General features: G+C 36.4%; 1 protein-coding gene across 4 annotated transcripts in view; it reads right to left on the bottom strand.

Moving 5' to 3' along the window:
- Window positions 1-2,307: 2,307 nt before the first annotated feature.
- LOC149801740 (uncharacterized) overlaps window positions 2,308-24,099 on the bottom strand; it is a 52,985-nt gene continuing 31,193 nt past the window's right edge. For all 4 annotated transcript variants that reach the window (XM_089956053.1, XM_089956056.1, XM_089956054.1 and 1 more), the window contains exon 2: window positions 2,308-10,428. In XM_089956053.1, coding sequence (XP_089812179.1) covers window positions 9,089-10,428 — 1,340 coding nt within the window. In that variant the 3' untranslated portion in view covers window positions 2,308-9,088. The remainder of the gene's footprint in view (window positions 10,429-24,099) is intronic.

Below are 24,099 nucleotides of genomic sequence, written 5' to 3'. Positions count from 1 at the left end.
ACACATTAACAGAACTAGGATGAGGGTCACTTTCCCATCAAATTTGTAAACAACTTGCATCAAGTACTTTCTAGGTTGTCAGCAAAATCAGGAATTTCCAAGTGAAAAACCGATGGCCTAAACTCAAATACTAAACATGTTTCACCTCCAGTATTAATGATATTAAAACAATCTAAAATCTTAGAAAAATATTAGCAATGAAATATTTTTCTTTTACCAGATAGCAATATTTTTGTCAGGTAGGCCCTAATACTACTTTTGAGGTAATAGTTGTCAAAGTAAAATAAAAAATAATTTGGCATTATATTAAATGTAGTTCTGCTCTACTGATACGTCTATTGTTAGAAGAACCGGGGTGCTCCATCTGAAAACTAACAAGTTATATTTATACAATTATAGTTTATTGATAACAGAGGAGAACACTATTTATGAGTACATGTACTGCATATGTTTTTAGCAATTGACATTAAGATGCTCCTTTACATTTGAGTAACTTCTTGCAGGGTAGGGGCTCATTATCAGCTCTCTGTCACACGTTCCTCTTGTATTGCTTAATTTAAAGCACGTCGAATATATAATAGATTCAAATAGCATTTTATATTATCAGCTGCATTAGTGTAAGTAGATTTAAATTTGACTCTTACCGGTACGATATTTCGGGTATGGCCTTACCGGCAATATATTGATAGTACGGCATACCTGACCGTACTTACTTAATTACACCATTGATCTTCCGTCACAGCCATATAATCGAAACCAGTTCATATTGGTCGGATTCACATAGTCCCGTCATTTTGTGGTATATAACTGTCCTGTTTATAGTGGACACCTGTTCAAAGTTTTCATTGTTGCAATGATAGTCAAAAACTCATGATACACATTATATTTATGGGTCTTACGGTAAAAAAAAAAACAAACAGTTTCGCAAAAGGTGTGGTGCAAACAAATGTAGTTAGTAACATACTTCCATTATTGCTTTCAGTCCTGGATGATGTGAGTTGAGCGCTTTAGATTTTTTGTGGGATTTTTTTATTTTGCTTTTTGCTGTTAGCTCTACGGGTCATAGACAAGAAGAACTCGTGTGGCGGTCCTTAGTCTGGCGTATGTCGATCTTTTAACACAAGTTTATAATCACTAATCCTCCCAAAGTACTTTAAGGATTAGCATGAAGCTTCACACACACACACACACACACACATCCATTCCATCAAGTTGGTCCTAAAGGAAAATGGCACCACTCGGACATCCATTATGACCACCACAGCAGCGATCTTGAAAATCGTGTCATCGCTACTCCTCCTGGACCATATAAACATGTGGTTTTCACCAAAATATTTCTTATGATGTCTACAGGATCCTACATGAAAATGATCTTAGGTCCAGTATGGCCATTACAACAGCCATCTTGAAAATCTTATCTCTACTCCCCTTGAATGAAAGTCATAGTGGCATGGAATTGAAACCAGTAGACCTCTTATGATGTACTGATGGTCGTAAATGAATATGGTTCCGAACACACATCCCATATGGTTGCCACAATGATCATCTTGAGAATTTTATTGTTTCTACTCCACCAGAACGGATGGTCATATCAAAATTTGCTTTTTCTGAAGACCTATTATGATGCCCAGTTGGTCCTAAATAAAAATCATGCCGGCCAGACATTCAATATGGCCGCCACAGTGACATTTTGACAATTTTTTTTTAATCACTACTTCTTTTGAATCAATGGTCATAGCATAGCATTTATTTCCTTTCAAAATGAAATTAACGTCTACTGTCGTCCTTTGTATGTTACTAGGCCTTACCGTACCTATTTATAATTCGACTGATGACGTGCAACAGAACATTGATGCTGACTTATGACGATTTTTCTTACATACGTCCAAGAAGAGCAACGATCATACAGATACAAGATGGAATTACTGAGTCTGTCCAGTTGACGGTATACAAACAATGTTATATAGCCATTCTGATTATACATTTCACATGAGATACTGAAATATATAACTGGCAGGAAAAGTATATTGCCTCAGTGACGATGCCACTTTTGGAAATCACCCCCCCCCCCCTTTTAGGTGACATCTGATATTCAAATCTGTATTTCCATATATTTAGACTTATTTCATTCTTCTTCTTCTTATTTCTTTCTTCTTCTTCTTTCTCTCACTCTATCTGTCAGGATGAACATATCTTCCAATCTGTAAAGACTGAAAACCCTTTAATTAATTGAATCAATATAATCAAAAATGTCAAGATTGTAGAGCCTTTAAATTAATTAATCAATAAAAATCTGTCAAGACTAGATCCTTTAATTAGTTTAATCACTAAAAATCTATTAAGACTGTACAGCCTCTAATTAATTTGATCAATAAGAAGGCATCGTCAGAAAAGTGTTTAAAACAAACTCCTAGCAACAAAAAGTAAGCTTCAAGCATACACGTTTTAAAATTAGTTTTCCACACGAAACATGCAAATTGTTAGTGAATGCACTTACATGGCCTGTTGCTATTGGACATTCTGGGTGACATAAGTTTTGTATACATATTACACTCTACTACAAACGTACATATGTTGAGGAAACAATCTTGATTAAGTATAGGTCGATAATCAGCCCCACATATCTGACGATACTGACTTGTGCCTTAGGGGCTGATATCATCTGTTCATTAAAACGTGCAGACAATTTTGTTTGCACACCTCGATGTATATTTATACACTTATTGATTATGGGACTGTCGTCGGCTGAAGGGTTCTTTTAGTGACATGTGCATTATATTTCCGGATCAAATCGTATATTTGGTGACTTTTGAATCCACATGGAATAGTACAGCCAGCTAGATATGGCTGTTACTATATACCGGTAAGTGTCTAAAGTGTACGCACGTGTGTTCCAGAATGATTTGCATGCAGCAAAGTAGCAAAGCAGGTGACATCATACCCACATATCGTGATTCAGTTGGGTTGATTTATCGGACTAGATTAAGCATACTAATAAATTTGTTTAAGTAGAGAATTTAATACTAAACGCAACCATACTAATTCTTATAAACGATGGAGAAAACGGTCATTGATGAGTTTTGACTGCAAACCGAAATTAACTGACAATCAAAATATGGATGCACCCTCTGTTCGAATGTAAAAAGAGCCTAAATACAAGCAAACTCACAATCATTAAAAGCTGTTGTTTAAAGACTACATGCTCTGAAACATTTCGGATGCGACCAATCTGTGAAGTTTCTAGAGTTAGGGGCTTATTGTATGTCAGAGGACTCTTACCGTGCTATCTGTCAGATCGAAGCTGCAAGCAGCAAATCAATTTGAGTCTTGAGTAGTTGAACTGAAATTCAAAAAGGGTTCCCAAGGGGGTGATCCTCGGACTATTACTATTTAATGTTTATATCAGTAATATCTCCTATTTTATTACATATGGCTGTTTATATGACTATGCAGACGAGAACGCTATGCCCGTTTCCTAACCAGATTTTGATACTTATTAACACAAATGAAGCCGAGTCCAACATTTTGAATGACTAGTTCACTGTAAACAAAATGCAAGTCAGACCTGACAAGTTTCAAGCACTAGCTGTGGGGGAAAAGATCTTCAGTATGGAGCCTGTGCTGTCATAAAATGTGAAGAGATTGGTAAACTGCCGGGAACTGACACTGAATAACAATTGCAATTCGATCCAGATATAAATAAAAAATCTATGTAGGAAAGCTTTGGGCAAATACCTGTATTGAAACGTATTGGTCAGAAGCTTGACTCAGCAATCTGACAATCGTATATAAAATTATCGTCTTCGTCTCCAATTTCTGTCCCTTAGCCTGACGTTTATGGAGTGACATGAACACTACTAAACTTGAAGAATAAAAACACACACAACCCCCCTCCCAAAAAAAAAGAAGAAAGAAGAGCGTGCTATGAGAATTTTAAATGATGACTACACAACCAGCTATCGTAAACTCTTACTATGGCAAAGTTGCCAACGCTAAAGGTGCGTATACCTCGGGTTATGATTCTCGAGACGTTCAGAATTCCGAATAAGCGTTCTCCCAAAAGTTTGAATGATTTATTGCTGTAAACACAATAAATATAGTTTCAGCTTTTTAAATAATTTAGTTGACCCAAGAATTAAAACCTCAACATACGTCATAGCGAGTAATATCACTAACTACTAGTGGAATCATATATGAGATTGCGAGGGTTTGAACCAGTTTTCATTTTACACAAAAGTGTTAAGTATGTTTTTGTCGTCTGGATTCAATATAATTAGCATCCAATTGATTAGTGTAGTGTTTCGATAGAATCTAATTCTGTTGCACCAGAGACAATTCTGGCTGGCTCATTTTTGTATATTTTGGAGCTGTTTTCTCGAGCAATGCGCAGTTGTCGCAAACCACATTACCATATTCCAGAATTGGTCGTATATGACTTAAATATAATTTCTAAAGATTTCCTGTCAAGTTTGAATTTAAATTTTCGCAATACAATAATGTTTTCCCCTGCCTTTTCCATTGTTTAGTCAATTTGGGAGAAAAACTCGAAGATGTATGTGCGCGTCGGCTTCGTTAATTCTTTGGTCGAGCATGTATAGTGGTGGATTGAAAAGTTTATTAATTTTCCTAGTAATTGTCAAGGGTTCAGTTTGAAAGATACAAGCCAGTTATTTGCCCACTAAGAAATATTTTCGAAGTCAAAGTTGATGTTATGCGCGGTTACAACTGGATTATCTACAATTAGAAAGAGACTTGTATAATCTGCAAATAATCTTATATTGGAGCGTATATCGCATACAATATTATTTATGTATATCTTTAAGTTGGCGTTGTGGGAGAAAAAATAAACGAACGTCATTGCTTTATCTAAAAGAATCTCCTGACAAGATATGAAAAAAGGATGCTTGCATATAATACTAAATCAAGAGATCTCTTGGCTTTTGTCATAGATTGTGTCCTCTTAGGTATATAATTATAAAGTCCTCTGAATAAAATTGTTTGAGCGAGTCCCAAACGTCAAAAGCAATACGAATGCAATGGTACCTAAAATAGATTTCAGGTAAAGTGTATGTCAATGTAGCCACGTAGACGCGTTTACTAAAATTAAATTAGGTATTAATTATTGTTCTAAAATTTAACACTAACATTGTATGTATATTTAATTTATATTGTAATGTTGGATTGTGCTTTCCTGAATTTTGTCATGATCGTGATTGAGGGTTATGAATGGAGTTTTGAAGAAAAAAAAGCAAGTCGTCACCGGGTAGTGCAGTGTTAAAGAAATGTTACGTGTAGTAGAGAGTGCAGCCTGATATACGTTGTAAAATACATGGTTGTGATCCTGAATATAGAAGATTTAAAATGGGTAATGATTTAACATTGAATTTATTCAACGAGTTTCATATATTCAATATTAAATAATTTATCATTTGAGATTCTGTTTATCATATTTGTTGTTTTAAGGGAAACATTTTAGGAAGAAAAAAGAAGAAATAATTTCGTTCATTCTGCTCAGCTGAGCCATTCGTTTGTTGCGCGTCATAAAAATATTCCCTGACGCTAGTCGAATTAACGATGTGCATTTCTATAGCCAGTAAAATTAAGAACTAGTTGTTTTTTTTTAAATTAAAAAATTGTGATTCAAAGAACAACTGTTCCTCCAAATCAATAGAACATTCGACACTGACACCATCATTTTTTTCAACAGTGGAACACCGATGGAAATTACTGTGATATTACATGGTTGGCTACTTTAGATTAGACGAGCCGTATGGTTTGGACGAGAATGTTTACAACGTATCCACCAAAGCGTGTCAAATGCACTACGAAGCATTCCAGTTGTTGGCTATACATGTGAAGGGTTGATAACTCGATGCAGAAAATCCAGATTTATTGTAAAATATTTGTGACAGGATATTTACATTATTTTATTTGAATAGTGGGCATCGACATACATATATGTTTTTCTATTTGTTCGTTGTTTAGAGTCGGAAATGCATAACATAATAAGAAATTCTAGCTTGTTGGACATATTTTACCGCGTGCAAATGCTGTAGTTAAATAACTGTCAGTTGTGAGACCGGCATGTCCACATTCTTCATTAAAAACTGGTGAGTGCATTTAGTCCTATAAATTAACATTTAAAGAAACGCTTGTCATAGGGTGGATTCATTGTTACAGACCTATCCACCCCAAGCCCACTTTCCAATGACTGATACCTTTTGTTTTATTTGGAACGAGTCCATGTTGGGTAAATTGGCTATATTCCGAAGACGTAACCTTTCTTCCACAATCAGATTTTGAAAAGAAGAAATAATTTTAATAATAATAATATTTTCTTTGTTCGTCAGATACTTACACTTATATTTATGAATTATTTGTGTTGTATTTGCAACAACAACAGAAACAATGATAATATTGATAATAATAATATTGATAATAATGTCTACAATGCATATTCTTTTTAAATGTTAATCAAAATATTAGCATGCTTCATGCCCTCTAAATATGAATTAAAAATATTTTTGGATGGTTGAGAAACTTCTGTTTACACTGCATTATTGTAGGATATTTAGCATATAATATAAAATGATAAAATCTATAATCGACTTTCATTACATATTTTCGATGTACAAAATGATATATTTATGATTTAGAGAATTTTGTTACTGTAGTTTGTATTCTTTATTATAGCTATAGTTATTAACGCTGTAGATATCTGGCATAGAGTAAGCACTATAGATCCGCGTTACAACCGTGCACCTTACAATAAACATCTTTTAATAATACCGTAAACTGTTGTTTTATAATATTATTTATATTTTTATGTTGTATTCATCACTGATTAGGTTAAAAATTCACATCGGAATATTTTAATTATTACTTTAAATGTAGTCAATGTACTAAAATTTTAAATGCTACTTAGTTAAGTATTTTACAGAATTATTGTAAAGCCATTTTTATTCACACTAAAATATTTTGGAATGTGTTGCATATATTAAAATAATGCTAAGGCATATATTCTACTTATATTACATTTTTATGTTTCAATGACGCCTGTGCAAATCCTCACAGCTTATCAATATATACACCAGCTTACCAAAAGTATGTCTGCACCATTTACCATGTCATGGTATATCAAACTCAGAGCAATAATCATTTTCTATGAAAGGAGAACTAGACCCCCAAAACGTTCCTTTTTGGGTCTCAAAGATATTATCTAAGATACTTTAAAAATGACATAGAAAAGATGGCAAACTTGAACAAATTTGGGATGCAAAGTTATTCCGTTGGATTCTTTCCACAAGGATAACAAAATAATGAATTACGTTGAGTCATCCAATCAAATTACAACTTTCATAATTCTTGAAAGCTAAAAGCGTCATTAGTAACTTAACATCTTATCGATACACGAGTTGTGTTGATCTATATGATAGGTTCCTAAATATAAGTGAGCAATGAATTCCAAGATCACCAGAAAAATTAACCTTAATAGGGACCTGTCAGATCTATTCATTAAAACTAGATCTCGATTTGTAATCAGGTTGTTTATCTTCGTTTATCGTGCATGGAATAATTTAAAATGTACTTGTATATATGGGCCTCCATGGTACTCCAACACGTTTGTTTGGCCTTTCTCGTGAGCGGATTGTTAGCAGGGCCGACCGGGGGGGGGGGGGGAGCGGGGATATATCCCGGGGGCTCGAGCCTGTAAGGGGGGCCGGGCCAAACAACACTTTTCAGTTTTGTAAAAGAAAAATTTGGTTTGATCAAGAACTAGGAGGTAAACGGGTGTTTCTTAACCCAGGGCCTGTGATCGCTCTCTATGGCCCTGATTGTTAGTGGTTATGAACATCACATAAATAATATGGCTCATATAGTACATATATCCTTGGAATATACAAGATTATTGTTACAGTATATAATGAACACAGTGTACCGTTATCGAAGTGAGTAAAAAATTTGCTACTTTCGTAACGTTTTTTTTTTTTACAGATATGCTTATCATTATTTTTATTATCATTATTTTTATTATCATTATTATTATTATTATTATTATTACCTATGCCTTCACCAGTTTCACAATAACTCGAACGAATATACGGTTTTGACGAAGATTACTGTATTTACACGAATCACTGAATTTATGTTTGAATCGAATAAAGGTGGCTAGAATAAGCATTTAACTAACCAATATCAATCCAAAAGATAATTTACCTTTGGTATTAAAATGCTAGCTTGTCCATATCACGAGTATAAAACACTAATAATAGATACTACTGGTTTCGCTAAACATTACTTTATTATTCAATACTCAATATTGTCACCAATATTTGGCCTTCTTCAAAGTGTCCTCATTTACACTGCAATGCACAAGACAAAGAGGTCACGTGGCACAGACATTGATTACATCGTTTCTACACGAAAATAATTATTCCATTTGCACGCAATAACACAAGTCTTTGAAAAGTGACCCTAATCATCCGTGAAAAGTTATCTAGCTTAGTCTGATCGCGCATGCAAAGTCGAGCTAGTGGAGATGAATTACAAAGACATTGCCGATATTACTGATTCCATATATATTTCTGTGATTATATTGCACGACCTTTTCGCAAATTGGAGAAATAAAAATGAATTACGCGTGTGACTAGAACCTTTGTTACATTAATTTTGCAAAATATCCATTGTCGTCACCGCATGAAATAGATTTATAAACTGAACTTCTGCGCAGTGTCGTTGTGATTTATGAACATTTATTCTTTATGCTTTCATCTAAAGAAAATTTGTTTGGATCAAATTATTTTAAACACTATGCTAAAAATGTTTAGCTTTTGACCAAAACGTTACTTTATTCTACTAAATCTATACATTAATTGTAAAATGCTCTTCATGATTTAATGGACATATTTATGTCCGTATACATTCTGGTAACAGAGTATATTTTCCTTGTTTTCCAAAATTCAAGAGTATATATCTGCAAAATGACGTAGGCCCTATATACAGCTCAATGTAGCATGCACCGTCCCATGTAACTACCACAACCTGAAACTGTCATTGTCTTTTTGAATGTATGCACTGTTCATCTGAATCACGAAAGTGCTGAATGCTGAATGATGTGCGCAGGCTCGGTAGTCCTCAATAACTGCAAGAACTTCATCTGATCTTTTGCCAATGTCACAACTCCAGAATGGTCTATTCTCTCGTCTGGTATCCTCAGATATCGGCATTTGTTCAAGTCCTTCCATGCATCTGCGCCCCTTTTCTTGTAGGACTCCTCATTAGTAAAGGTCCTTTCAAAGTCAAGGCTGCGTCTTTGCAGCCTTCTTGTGGTCGTTAAAACGGGTTGTTCTTCTTCGACCTCCTCTTTTTCTTGAACTGCACGAATTCGCATGAATTCCAGTGCTGCCTCGATATCAACTGGTGGATTTTCACTAATGAAACCGTCTATTTTCTCCAGAAATGACTTAGTCTTTTGCGTCAAAGCAGATGCTCTAGCCGATTCTTCCTGTAGAAGTAGCTGTCGTTTCTCCTCGAAAAGATCATCCCCAAAATTGCTCTCAATAGAATCGTCCAACGCGGACGATTTGGTGTCTCTCGCTGAACGTAAAGGTGGAACAAGCGAATCTTTTTCAAGCTTATGAGATGAATACGGAGCATAGTGAGATGTACTGTTTGTCGCAGTTTCTGTTGTTTTGAAAGACACCTTAGTCATACTGGTTTTCTCTCGATCTATACCTGTTTTCTCTCGATCCAGACCACTTTTCTCTCGATCTATACCAGTTGAAGAAGATGGGCGACTTCTCTTACCAAGAATTTCCTCACTGTCCTTCATACCAGGAACAATGGCGCTCATTGGCCTCAGCGTCACGCCTCCGTCGATTGAACTACGTCTAAGTATCTGATCAGGTTCTGGAGCATCGATGAAAACACCGGTGACGGAATTCGACCTTTTAAGGGTAGGTCCAGTTGTACTTGGTCTGTCCAGTAGCTTTTTAGGCTTTGGGACTTCCATGGATATATTAGTTAAGCTTCTCGGTCTCCTGCCAAATAGCATCGGATGGTTTTCAAGTTTTAGTCTTCTGGCTGTTGCTGCAATCTTGATGGCTGCGTTTAAGTTGACGGATGTTACTTTCGGCAAAAGCTTTCCTTCCTCCTCTAATTTTCGAAGTTCCACTATTTCATCAGCTGATAGATATGACTTTATCTTAGCTACATTCTCTTTCAGCCGTTTGTAATTAACCTTGATGAATCTATGGTCAAGAGTTTGCAGTTTGGTTGCGTATTTTATTTCTCGCGTCAAACTTTTTATCGATTTTGATAGCGCTCTTTTCTCCATCTCGTTTAATTTCTGAGCTTGCGCTTCCTTGTTACTGTATGTCTTGCTAGAATTTGACATCTTGTCGCCCTGGCCACTTCCCAGATCCTGGTCTGAAATGGACAACGAAAACGATACATGTAATTTGGATAAAATGTTCTCCTCCTCCTTTTTCTTCTTCTTCTTCTTCTTCTTCTCCTTCTTCTTCTTCTTCTTCTTCTTCTTCTTCTTCTTATTTTTATTATTATTATTATTATTATTATTATTATTATTATTATTATTATTGTTATTATTAAAATAACAATAATTTGAGTTTTGCTCTCAAGTATCAATTACTTATATTAAAAAAATTCTTCTAATTTTTTATTTTTCAGCTGTCGATATTTCATTTCACATTGGCAGATCTTCAAAGTATGCGCTAATTGCTCGACCAAAGTCATCTTGATAAGGACTTTAAAATACACCCAAGTGTAATACATCGTTCTACATATATTTTCGAGTAAACTAGCTCTAATATATTCTGATTTAAAATAACAAACAACAACATCAAAGTGCGAAGTAACTTTGTTCGAAATATTTATCAAGAATAAAGTGTACCCTCTGGGAGGAATCATAAGTACTTCCTGCAGGTAACGTTTGAGATCAATATTCTTTCCAGAGCTAGCAGTCTTACGTCAATAATTTGGTACGGCAAACAGAAATACCCCCCCCCCCCAATAAAAAACACAAAAAAATCCCCAAACAACAGCAACAAAACACAACAACAATAAACAGAAATATGTTTATGGAATACGGATGCCACAACACAGTATCTTAAAACTGACCTACAAGCAACGTTTAACCATGGTGTGACGGACGGGTGGACAGACGAACATACCCTTATTGCTATCGTAATGAGGTATACATAAATGAACACACGCTCTCGTGACTTTTTTGTATACACATGCATATGGCACTTACTTAATAGCATTTATGTGGCATTTACTAAATAGCATGTATATGGCACTTACTTAATAGCATGTATATGGCACTTACTAAAGCATGTCTATGTCACTTACTTAATAGCATGTCTATGGCACTTACTTAATAGCATGTATATGGCACTTACTAAATAGCATGTATATGGCACTTACTTAATAGCATGTATATGGCACTTACTAAATAGCATGTATATGGCAATTACTTAATAACATGTATATGGCACTTGCTAAATAGCATGTCTATGACACTTACTTAATAGCATCTATATGGTACCTACTAAATAGCATGTATATGGCACTTACTAAATAGCATATATATGGCACTTACTTAATAGCATGTATATGGCACTTACTTAATAGCATCTATATGGTACCTACTAAATAGCATGTATATGGCACTTACTTAGTAGCATGTATATGTCACTTACTAAATAGCATGTATATGGCATTTACTAAATAGCATGTATATGGCACTTACTTAATAGCATGTATATGGCATTTACTAAATAGCATGTATATGGCACTTACTTAATAGCATGTATATGGCACTTACTAAATAGCATGTATATGGCACTTACTTAATAACATGTATATGGCACTTACTTATAGCATTTTCATCATTGCTTTCATTCATCACATAAAATAGAGAAATGCTCCAATTGTTACTAAATAGTTCAGAAATTGGACCTACTATTAACTTCAAGGAAATAAAACTGAACAACTCATATGTTAGTCTGATCAGCCATAATTCTTTAAGGCACGAATGGCTAGTTTCGTCAAATGTGAATACTACCTGTAATTTGTTTAAATGGTGCTTCTTTGATTAAATTCATTCTTTTATATTTTTTCCAATTGTATCAAGTTATATTAAAAACATCAAATAACCAGGTAACTTCTCAGAAATTGTTTGAGAGTAGGGTTTTGAAACTATTACTGGTAGCCTCTCAGCTATCGTTTGTTATTGTTTTGGAGTTTTACGCAATTTCTCAGTGCAAGATAGGCTGTAAGGGACACACGGTACTAATGATATGGAAAAATGGGAACCAGCCTGGAAATGGTTGAACATAAAATAGAGTATATATGGGTTTGGATGACTAGGACTGGTTAATAATGTAAGTTATGTTTAAGGAAAAAGAATCTTTTGAGAGCTTATCCTAGTTGTAAGTGAAAAAATAGACATTGTTTTATTGATGGAATTTCAGTCCTTTAAAAGTCTTGAGTTTGGAACACTCATTACTAAAATTAGCACCGCTCCGGTGGCCTAGTGGCTAGAGCGTCCGCCTCGGAAGCGGGAGGTAGTGGGTTCGAACCTCGGCCTAGTCATACCAAAAACTTACAAAAATGGTACTAACAGCTGTCTCGATAGTCGTTCAGCATTAAGAGGTTAGTGTTAGGACTGGTCGGCCTGGTGTCAGAATAATGTGACTAGGTGGAACATTATGTTACATGTCTGCGGCATTATGCCCCAGTGCTAGACATCACTATAAACTGCCACACTGCAGACATCGTAGCCATATGACTGAAAAATTGTTAAAGCTACGTTAAAAAAATCCTAATCACACACACACTAAAAATTAGCACCTGACTCTTTGGTGCGGATTTGAAAGCATCTGTTTTATGAGGACTCAAAAATTTTAAGTTACTGAATTTTTAATATCATGGTTGTTTGCATAGGTTTACTATGTGAACATAATTAGTATCGTGAGTCCTACATGGCGCGCAGTGTAATTGGTGGGGAAAGAATCCAGGAAAATCCCGATAAGAACCACCGACCCACGGTAAGCTACTGACAGCTTTCTCACATACCTACACTGGCCGAACCCGAGACTTGAACCCACGCAGACAGAGGCGAGACAGCAGTGATCGGTAAAGGCAAGACCTTTAGACCACTCAGGGCGATCAGTTGAGACAAGGGTCTTGTAACTATTACCGGTAACCTTTCAGTAATCGTTTGAGTGTATGTTTCTGTTATATAATACCATGAACGCAATAAAGAAATGAACAGGCTTTATTCAAAAGATGAATCAATTAGTCAATATTAGTCATGATAATATAAAATTACAGCACCAGGGAGAATGTAAATAGTTTGATCAGCTAAAATTATACCGGTGCATTCTGATCTCCTTCTCAGGGCCGCGGACTGGGTAGGACAACTAGGACAAAATTCCGGGGGCCCACCGCCGTCATAATTTATAGTTCAAAGGGTCCTACTGAAGAATTTTTCCTATGGCCAGAAATCCTGTTCGCGGCCCTGCTCCTTATAGGTGAGTGTTGAAAACATTTTCCTATATCATAGTATATCATTTGCGGCGCGTTTTATGCTTCGAGAAAGACTGAGATATTAGTGGGAAGATCTGAGCAGAGAAAGAAATGTATAACATCATGTATGAGAACAACAACAGACAAAAAAAAATCGCAAAGTAATTAAGGCGATCAAATATCTTTAGCACAAAGAAACTTTTGTTCGCACGATTTGACCTATAAGTGAGTAAGCTTAAACCATTGAATAATGCCTCGTATTACAAAGTACTGAACAATTTCGAGTCTTTAATTATCCAGAGATTATCATACACTGTAACGTATTCTAGGCCAGTTTAAGTTTTTATGATATCTCATATAAAACTCCCTGTTGCTCAAATATTTGCTTGTCTTTTCCTTACACAAAACTGGGATCTTCGATACATTCTGATAAAACATTCTTCTCGGGATCTATGGACCACAGGGTGGCTATCGTTTGCAGTAAATTGCCAAACAGTATTAAACACCTAATACCGATTACATACATACATACATACATACATACATACATACACTGGGCAAATAAAAGTGTACACTTTTGGGGGTTCAGAAGAAAATAAAAATACAATATAAAAGCAGCAGTAACATAATATAGATTCAAACAGTCTGCAGAATCATTAATCAAATTCAAAATTATTTAGTTTTAAGGAAGTTGTCTAATCACGACCATGAGAGAGAGAGAGAGAGAGAGAGAGAGAGAGAGAGAGAGAGAGAGAGAGAGAGATATGTATTAACGTACTTAAAAGCATTGCATCGACACAAAGATTACAACCCGGCACTTAATTTTTAAGTACAAACTCCATTTGTTATTGAATTTATGCAACTTAATTTTTTTAAAGCAATACGTTACTCCTTTCTGTTTTAAAACTTGATGAGATACATTTTAAAATGATTGATATATAAATGCTATTAATTTATTTAAGAATAAAATTAAAATTCAAAGTTAAGTCTTTTTTTCTTAAATCTTAAGTTCCAATTATTATGTGTTACTGGTCAAACTTTGGATATGTATATCTGTACATGTCCAAAAAGGAGATAAAAAGGTGGTTATAACAAGGTCATCTTTTATTTTCAGATATACCACATTTAGTGTACAAAAAAGACCAAAAAGAAAATGTATTTGATTATAAGACTCGGTGTACAAGAAGCCTAATATGGAAAGATCGATAGTTATATTGTAATCTTAGATAGTTTCAAGTTTTTCATTATCTGTAAATTCAGATTCTTGTTCCATTTCTTTTCTTGTTTTTGCTACCAAAATTAAATAAATATTTCTAATTATTGATTTTCCTTTAGAAGATAATTATTTATTGCCGGACTAGAATATCCAATGTTTCACTATGAGTATGTAAGTGTCATTTTATAAAAATTCGTTTCAGTGCCAAAAACATTACTCCACTGCATGCTAGAAAATTAACATTAATATTACATTTTTCTGTAAAAATGCTCTTAAGAAAGACACTGATCCTGTCAACGTGCTTAATTCGAACGTGAAAAAAGTGAACAATACGCATGGTTGTAATGCAAGAGGTCTGGTTTATTGCAGCTCAAAGGATTGAACCAGACACACGAAATTACAGACAGTTTTCATTCGAAGTATGCTTTACATAGATGTAACGGATAACCCACAACTAACAGTGGACTCGTTGAAAAAATGCATTTTGTTTTGCTAATCTCCATGCTTGAGCGTTTCTCCAATTTTATTCATTTTCACTATATACTTGTCGCGATTTAGACATTACTTTTTCAAAATTCAAACATAAATCGGGAACATAATTCTTTTTAAACCTTTTGAATGTTTCTCATTTGAATATATAGCTTCTGCCTGTGTGGCATATGCACGTGCTCGCTGATGCATAGATGGTAACCTCGGTCATTCGGAATATCTTCCCAGTTGCAAGACTAGGGTGTTGTTATTATGTAGTGTGTACACCCACGTGAAATGTTGCCAGATTATTTTTCAAATTGTCTGGATATTTATTAATAAATTATTTCAACCCTTGGTTTTACCTACAATGCATTTGTTTTCCAGTTTGCAAATTTCTCAGATGAATGCAGTAAGTTACAACACAAATTAATACAAGTACACAGAAACATTTCTACTTTAGCTGTAAATAGCACAACTTCGTATACGCCCTGTGACACTATCAATCGCAGGAGACGAAGGTGCCAATTCAATGCACATGCGTTCTGGTCTTGGATTTTTTAGGGCTTCTGCTTGCCTATAAAGCAGTAACATGTTAAATTATGGCATGCCAGAATTTTCTTTTCTAAAATAATATGCAAATTAATTTATCTATTCATAACGACTAAGTATTATTTCCCTTGCTATTGTTATTATGTTTATTTTTTTTTTTTTTGTTGCTGTTATTATTTTTCAAAACTGGCACAATATTCACATATTTACATCCGAATTGCTCAGTTAAACTTGGACATAAAAGTGATATTTGTTTTTAGAAAAGGTGTTTTTAGTTTGAATTTCTACATGGTTTTTTATTTTATTTATTTTTAGTTTTGGCTAACTTGTGAGGAACATTGAAAAGGTTGACAAAACTTTTTGCATGGAAGCTCCTGTGGCCAAGTGGTCTAAGTCGCACACCGTTGCAGACAACTGACATCTTACCTCGGTCTGCGTCGATTCGAGCATTGGCTCGACCAACGTGGATACGTGGGTAGCTTCTAGCGGGTCGATGTTTTTTCCTGGGTTCTTCCTCCACCAAATATGCAAGTCTTTGGTATGACTCTGCCAGAGATCGAACCCTCGACCTTCCGCATCCGAGGCGGACGCTCTAACCACTAGGCCACCGGAGCGGTCTATAAATCGTAAGAGACGCAAGTGCAAATTCAACGCACGTCCATATGACTGCCAATAAGTACAGCAGAAACTACGCATTTTAATTAATTCTAACTGATAGGAGTACCTAGATTACAGTATTGTAAGTCGTATGACCAAAATACGTGATGTAGTCACTAAGAAGGTCGCATAAACCATATTTTTCGCAAAAAAGCAGGCTTCATCATCATCATCATCATTTAAATTATATATGTTTTCACCCATACGGGCATGTACGTCTGGTTAATGTCCATAAGCGGACTATTTAATTGATCCCGGGGGAAGGAATTAGAGCCTCATCCCCCAGGCATTACTGTGCATAAAAGGCACTATTTAATTGAGCCATCAGGTCTTGGGTCAATATAACTGGCTTCATAGACCCTAGCGACCTGAATGTAAGGCTATACTATAGTGGGGATAGACCCAGCACACTCGAGTTGAAGGTAGCAATTCAGTCTGCATTAACTGCGCTAGGTGTCAACCAAGCAGTATGTGACGCCAGTAGCGATTAGTCGCCACTATGACGTCACATAGGGGCACCTAGGTTTTTATTCCCAAGTGGAGGGTTAATTAATTGTTCATGAAGAGAGGAAAAAGCGCCTCTCCCTTCATGTATTTAATATGTGTTATGCACGTTTATTAATTTAATGTCCTGCGGTGGCGAGGAGGAAGGTTCGGTCAGGGAGGAGCCTCATCACTAGGAAGGCACCTTGGTTTATCCAAGGTATAAATGTTTTGACTTCCTTGCCAAAAGGTTCATGAACTGTAGTCTTGACGGATGTTTGGAGATATATTCTGAGCCGTTTTTTTTTTTTTTAAAGATAGCACCAGTGACCGCTTAGTGATAGTCTGTAGGGTTATTTAAACTTGATCTATTGAGTCTGATTTGGGTGGGTGGTCTTTGGTTTGGGTTCACCCTTTTGTGTATGGTTATTTAAACTTTCCTAGGCTTAATGGTGCGCCGCCTTGTGCAGCTGGGCCTGATGGTCCTTGGGGTTTGGACCACCTCATATATTCTTAAGTTTAGGGTCCTAACTAGTTTCGCTTAAAGGCAGGCTTTCACATTCCCAGCGATATATGCTTTGAACCGGTCACTGTTGTATCGACTAAAGCATGGTGTTCTAAAATTTCCTTCTTCACTAGAATAGCACTTTTCATTGTTTCTTTACGACCGATTAAAAACACCTGATACTGGAGAAATGAATATTGGCTGCTAAAATGAATACATTCACGACGCGAGCACCTGATATCCATCGGAGCACGTAGATGCTGAGTGAGCAACAATCGTGTTCCGTTATGGGAATGAATTAACAAATAAAAAATGGTTTGTTACATCGCCATGCTTCTTTATCACCCGTGACCATATTTGCAGATATTCCTGGTTTCTCATGAATATGCACAAATCTACTTAACCAATCACTGCGAGTGCGAGTAAAATTTTGCTCGCTATTGTCACCCAAAGTGACCTTTTATGCTGTTTGAGTGAGCCAGTGACAGTCCCTCTTTCTGATATAGTCACTTATCGATCGTGCACTTTCAGTAGATAATTGTTACATTGCGTTGTTGATGACCAGCGGCGTACTAAGAGCAAATGGCGCCCGGGGCGAAGATGATGGCCCAAAAGAGTTTTGGCGCCCCAGGACCTACAGCACCGGTGGTTTTGGTGCCCCAAGATCTCTAGCGCCCGGAGCAACCGCCTCTCCCCCCACGTTAGTACGCTACTGTTGATGACGTAATTCATTTATGCGTACTCAGGAAAACCGAGGAAATTTCAGTACATGCATCTACGGGCGATGAAGGTGCGTAACCGATTATCACCCGCTGTTGAGACGATGGTTTTGTTTTGTATAGTTTACAAAATGGAAACTTTTAAAGCTGAAGATACTTAACCGCAAAGCAACTAGCAGAACATTTTAAGAGGAACGAGACAACGTGTTTATCGTTAGAACACACACGCACGCGCGCGCGCACAGACACACACAGACACACTATGATTGAATGTGCGTGTTTTTACATGCCATTATTGCACCTTTTTACAATGAAAGCCGAGAACCCGATGCTTTGTTTACATTTCTCAGTTTTTGTAAACGAAATAGCTGGTAATGATACAACTGCTTAACGATCATACGCCATTTAGGACAAGACCCCCCCCCCCCCCAACAAGAAAGAACCAAGCAACACAGAGATAAAATACCAGCATTCAGACAATCTGAACAGCTTAATTTTTTTTGGTGTGGACTTCATTAAACAGTAGCAGATTAGAGCGATACAATGTGGCTATTTCATGATAAGATCAATACTATGATATTATTTCGAGCTAAAATTGTCTGCCTCTGCACTGACCTTCTAAGCTGAGATTTTTGTAACATTGCATAATTATAGTGTAACAATATGATATGAATAGTGGATACTTTGACTTTGCCTTGGTGTAATTACAGTGGATATGGGGAATAGAAGTATAAAGAGAGGTAAAAATTATATAAATCATTCATATTACATCAATCTTAAAACCAATATGGATTCATATTAAGACTTGCCAAGTTAAATTTATGTAGAGTGGACACAAGTACTTACTATTATTTATAATAATATTATTAGAACTACCGTATATATTTGCATTCACGTGGAGTCCAATGGCAAACAAGAAAAATCAGGGTCTGTGCAGTTTGCCATTGGATTTGACTTATAAGAGAGTGCAAACGGTAAGCAGGATATACTACTGGTGCACAGGGGCTCTAATCATTACCATGATCGCGCCCGCTTAATATGCAAGAACGACGCGCTGATTGAAATACTGCATTCTCATTGGCCAACTGAAAATAAGTTATAAATAAATGCAGGACGTCATTTTCTTTTAACCAATGAGAGACCAGTATTCCATTAAGAGGGATTTCACTTGCATATAAAGCGAGCGCGATTATGGCGATGTCGAGCAGTAGCGTGGGAAAATGGTCTGGCTGTCCTTAAAGGTATGATAACAAGCCAAGCTTTAGACAGGCATAAAAAGTCGAATGCCTGGGCTAAACATTGTTACCAAATTTATTACGCTACGCGAAATGTGGCTTGAAATATCAGCGTTGATTCTTAAATAGGTGGCGCGAAAAAGGGGAGAAGTGTCATCCCTTATATTTTTTTATACTGCGTGTATTACTGATTGTTAAATTGTAAGCAATGATTCGAGCCCCTGTGCGTTTAATGAAGCAGTTAATATTTTACTTACGTGTGGGTTACGTCCATATTTAGCAGTTTGTTTAAGGTGTGATATGTGGTGGGGTGTGATTTGGATTTTAAACGTAGCTTTAAAATATTTTCAGTCATATCATATCTCTACAATATCAGCAGTGTGGCAGTTTATAGTGATAACTAGCATTTGGGCATCATGCCGCAGACATGTAGCATCATGTTCCATCCAGTCACATTATCATGACAACAGGCGGACCAGTCCTAACACTAACTTCTTAATGCTAAACGCCTAGCGAGGCAGCTGCTAGTAGCATTTAGGCCCGTCCCTAGGGCAGGGCGAACCAGGCAACCGCCTTGGGACCCGCGCTTCAGGAAATCATCTCCGCAATGCAAGTTTGTTTTCCTTGGGACCCCTCTCATCGCTTGCTGCCTTGGGGCCCTGCATGCTTCCTTGTGCCCCGCACATCCTAGGGCTGGGCCTGGTAGCATTTCTTTAAGTGTTTCGTATGACTCGATCGGGTTTAAAACCCACGACCTTCCGCATCCGATCTGGACGCTCTAATCACTTAGGCCACCGCAGCAGTGTGTGTTTAAGGTACGTAAGTATTGTAAAACTCTCGTCATATTTACTCTATAGCTACATATGTAAACAACGCAATTGCCCACAGAGACCATTTGAACCAAGAGTCAACTTCATTTTCAAGAGCAATTTTAATTATTTTGCGTTGAATTCCGGCTACAGTTACAAAAAGTTAATAATTATAGGATAGAGGTGCTGGAATAAGGGTGAAAAAATACATATTTTCCTTTATCTTTTGCGAATCTCTTGAGAAAAAGTGAAAAAGCCCCACCCCCACCCCCGACCTTTCTGCGAAAAGGCTGCGGATATCAACTTGTGGTGGCAGGAGTGATTGCAGGGAAGCAAGAGGGCATCATGTTGAGCAGTCTCAAAACTCTCCGGTTCAGGAAGAATCACTTGAGATTACCTACATGTCTCTTTTTAAAAGCACCGTGCCAGACACTTTAACACTAGACTGCTAACATTTTATCCTCTTTCGCCCATTTGGACAACAAAAAAAAAATGACTCGAATAGCGACGGATTAAACATTGGAGTTGTTTAATTATGTCATCGGAGAGTAATTTCAGCTTTCCCTCAGTGATTGGGTAGATTAGTCGAAAAACCAAGAGGTGTTTTCACCGACTCATACTTCTCGCTAGCATCGATGCCTGCAACGTTTACTTCATTTTCAAGAGCAATTTTAATTATTTTGCGTTGAATTCCGGCTACAATTACGAAAAGTTAATAATTATAGGATAGAAGTGCTGGAATAAGGGTGAAAAAAATACATATTTTCCTTTATCTTTTGTGAATCTCTTGAGAAAAAGTGAAAAAAGCCCCCCCCCCCCCCGACCTTTCTGCGAAAAGGCTGCGGATATCATCTTGTGGTGGCAGGAGTGATTGCAGGGAAGCAAGAGGGCATCATGTTGAGCAGTCTCAAAACTCTCCGGTTCAGGAAGAATCACTTGAGATTACCTACATGTCTCTTTCAGAACGTCCAACATTTTCTTGACTGGTCCTCATTCTAAAGTAATGGAAGTTATTGAAAAGTACTGCTTTAGATATAGTCATACTCCAGTCGCGATTGGAACATCACTCGACAATTTCCGTCAGGTCGTGAAATAACTTCGAAAGTAGTTGTTGGAATACTGATCAAATTGATGTATCTGGAGATCCGCCTCTGGCCGAATGCACCACATATTTTACAGCTCCTTCCGCTGCCATATTGTTATATGTGAACGAAAGTAGTTCAGAATATAATTCTCAATGGCGACGAATTACATCCGAGGTTTATTTCACGACCTGACGGAAATGGCCGAGCATTGTTCCAATCGACCCCAGTCGGAACACATTCGAGCCTTTCCAAAATTGCTTCTTCACTTTTATCTAGACTTAGCAGCCACAAAAAGTTGATTTCTGCTGCTTTATTGCATATTAGTTTGGGTTTTTTTACCTCATTTTTCAAAGGATTCAGAACAAGTAATGGAAATTGTAGATATTTTTAAAAGCACCGTGCCAGACACTTTAACACTAGACTGCTAACATTTTATCCTCTTTCGCTCATTTGGACAAAAAAAAATTAAAAAAAATGACTCGAATAGCGACTGATTAAACATTGGAGTTGTTTAATTATGTCATCGGAGAGTAATTTCAGCTTTCCCTCAGTGATCGGGTAGATTAGTCGAAAAACCAAGAGGTGTTTTCACCGACTCGTACTTCTCGCTAGCATCGATGACTGCAACGTTTACAACTTGCAGCTTATTTCGTTTACTCCATGTAAACGTTTATAAAATCAGTAACCGTGTAAACGAACATGCACGTACTACATTTGGTGTTAGCCAGTGAGCATGTCCAGTCGGTACGTCCGGTTGCGTTATTGATTTTTATCATCATATAAAAAGCATATGTAGCAGTACGAAACAATATCAAAACAATCATAAGGAGGTTATAAATTGTACGATACATTCAGCAAAGACACGTCATACAAACTGAACCCTTCATAACAAGAAGTTAAAAAATATTACATGAAATGAAATAATCGCATGCTGAGGAAGACATGAGCTGCATTCGTGAAACGCTTTCATATGAATATATGTCAGCTGTCGACGTGCAGATCCTGGGAAGGTTGCTTTTTCATCAGTTCGATTAAATGGCATAGTTTCGGTTATTGTGTATCGTGTATGCTATTATACCTTTTAGGTTTTTTTTTTAAGTAACCATTGCATCCTTATCGTTTAACCATACTTAACTCTTTGTGAGTTTCGCCGTGGGTGGGTCTGGTAAAATGCTTTTTGGATCACTTTTATGATTAAAAGTAGCTTCAGTAGATCTGCATTGAAGCGAAACGTCAAAGAACTCTCCCTATTTGTAACATGTTTAAACATATTATTTAAACCGAACAAATCAACAAAAAAGCAACAAGAAAAGAAAAAAAAAGAAGAAAAAAGTGGAAGAAATTGCCTTTTATTCTTTCTCATTGTTATCGTAGAAACAGCAAAAATTTGTATATTGGGTCGTTGATTTGCCAGCTCCAATACTAATTTTTGAACTCAACACACATAGGGCTACAATACGGCAATGTTTCTTTTGTTATGGGACAGGTAGGGGTATTCTGTACAATCAAGTTCCCTGACCTCTACTCTATTTGTTACCGATGTTCAGGCTTCATTACAGTTGTTGAAATGTTCATTTCGGAGTTTTTTCCCCCGGGTTATGGTTGCTCAAAATATTGTAACAGGTACTTCCTCAAATCTTTGATTATACTATGTCATGTAAAGCTTACCGTCTTTACCTCTCTCGTCCACTTATAGGTCAATGAACAGGTTGAATAACTAGGCTAAGAGTCACTCTTTCACATAAAAGGAAACGTAATCTGTATATATCAAATTTCTAATGGAATATTCAATTAAATCTGTGCAAACGAATGAAGGTATTTTGTGTTCCAAACGACGGTTGGCCCTACATGACGTAGTAAAAATTATCAATTTGAAGAACCCGTTGAAAATATAATCGTCCTTTCCATCTGAATACAACGTGAATTCAGTTCTGAAAGCACATACCCAGATCCTTGGATGCATGATGCTCCAGCAAAACATTTTTTTTTTCTTCTCACTTTTACAATCTCTTGAAGAACGAATGCAAAACTGCAATCAAACTTAGTCAGAATCCAATCCGTTTGCCTTAAATCGTCAGTAGAAAGAACATCATATACCCAGATCTACCAATACATTATATGAAGGCCGTACTGGTCTGTATAGTTCCTTTCACTGTGCGAGTTATAAAATAGGTCATACAGTAACATTGTTATGTATATGAAACCATGCTGACCTGGACAAATAACAGTTCACTGTCCTATAAACACCATTCTTGAGAACTGATAAAATCAACGTATCTTTTTAAAGAAAAGGACAAGCACGATAAAGGTATTGATGATTTAGCCCTAAACTAATGTTGTCAATTATTAAAAATGAAATTCTACATGTCATCACTTAAATAATATGCTTAACAATAATTATTCTGAAATTAGTCCTACATTTGAAACAAATAGAACATACGTTTTCAGATGGTTTGCGGGGAAATGCTTCTGGAATGAGCGTCATTTACTTAGAAGAATTTTCGTATTATTCTGTCAACCATTTTGTTTTGTTAACTAAAAAGAAAAAAGTCAAGAACAACCATTTCCAGGAAGAAAACAGCATAATAAGTTCTTTATCGGGTAGACAATTGCGTCCAAACTGGTCGAAGTTTGTAATATGGAGAACGCAACTTCAGGTGATACTTTTGTTTTTATTTTTATTGGAGGATGGGTACATATTAAACTTCATACATTGCGTGGATGGGGTCAAATTTTTAGCTGAGAATAAAACAATACTTTTGAAAATGCACAAACAAGCAATTGAAATAGTTGAAGACGTTTCGAACACAGAAAAT

Source organism: Sinohyriopsis cumingii, chromosome 4, assembly GCF_028554795.1.
Source record: "Sinohyriopsis cumingii isolate HCF-2022 chromosome 4, ASM2855479v2, whole genome shotgun sequence".
Taxonomy (NCBI): Eukaryota; Metazoa; Mollusca; class Bivalvia; order Unionida; family Unionidae; genus Sinohyriopsis; species Sinohyriopsis cumingii.
This window is presented reverse-complemented; position numbering and strand designations above follow the sequence as displayed.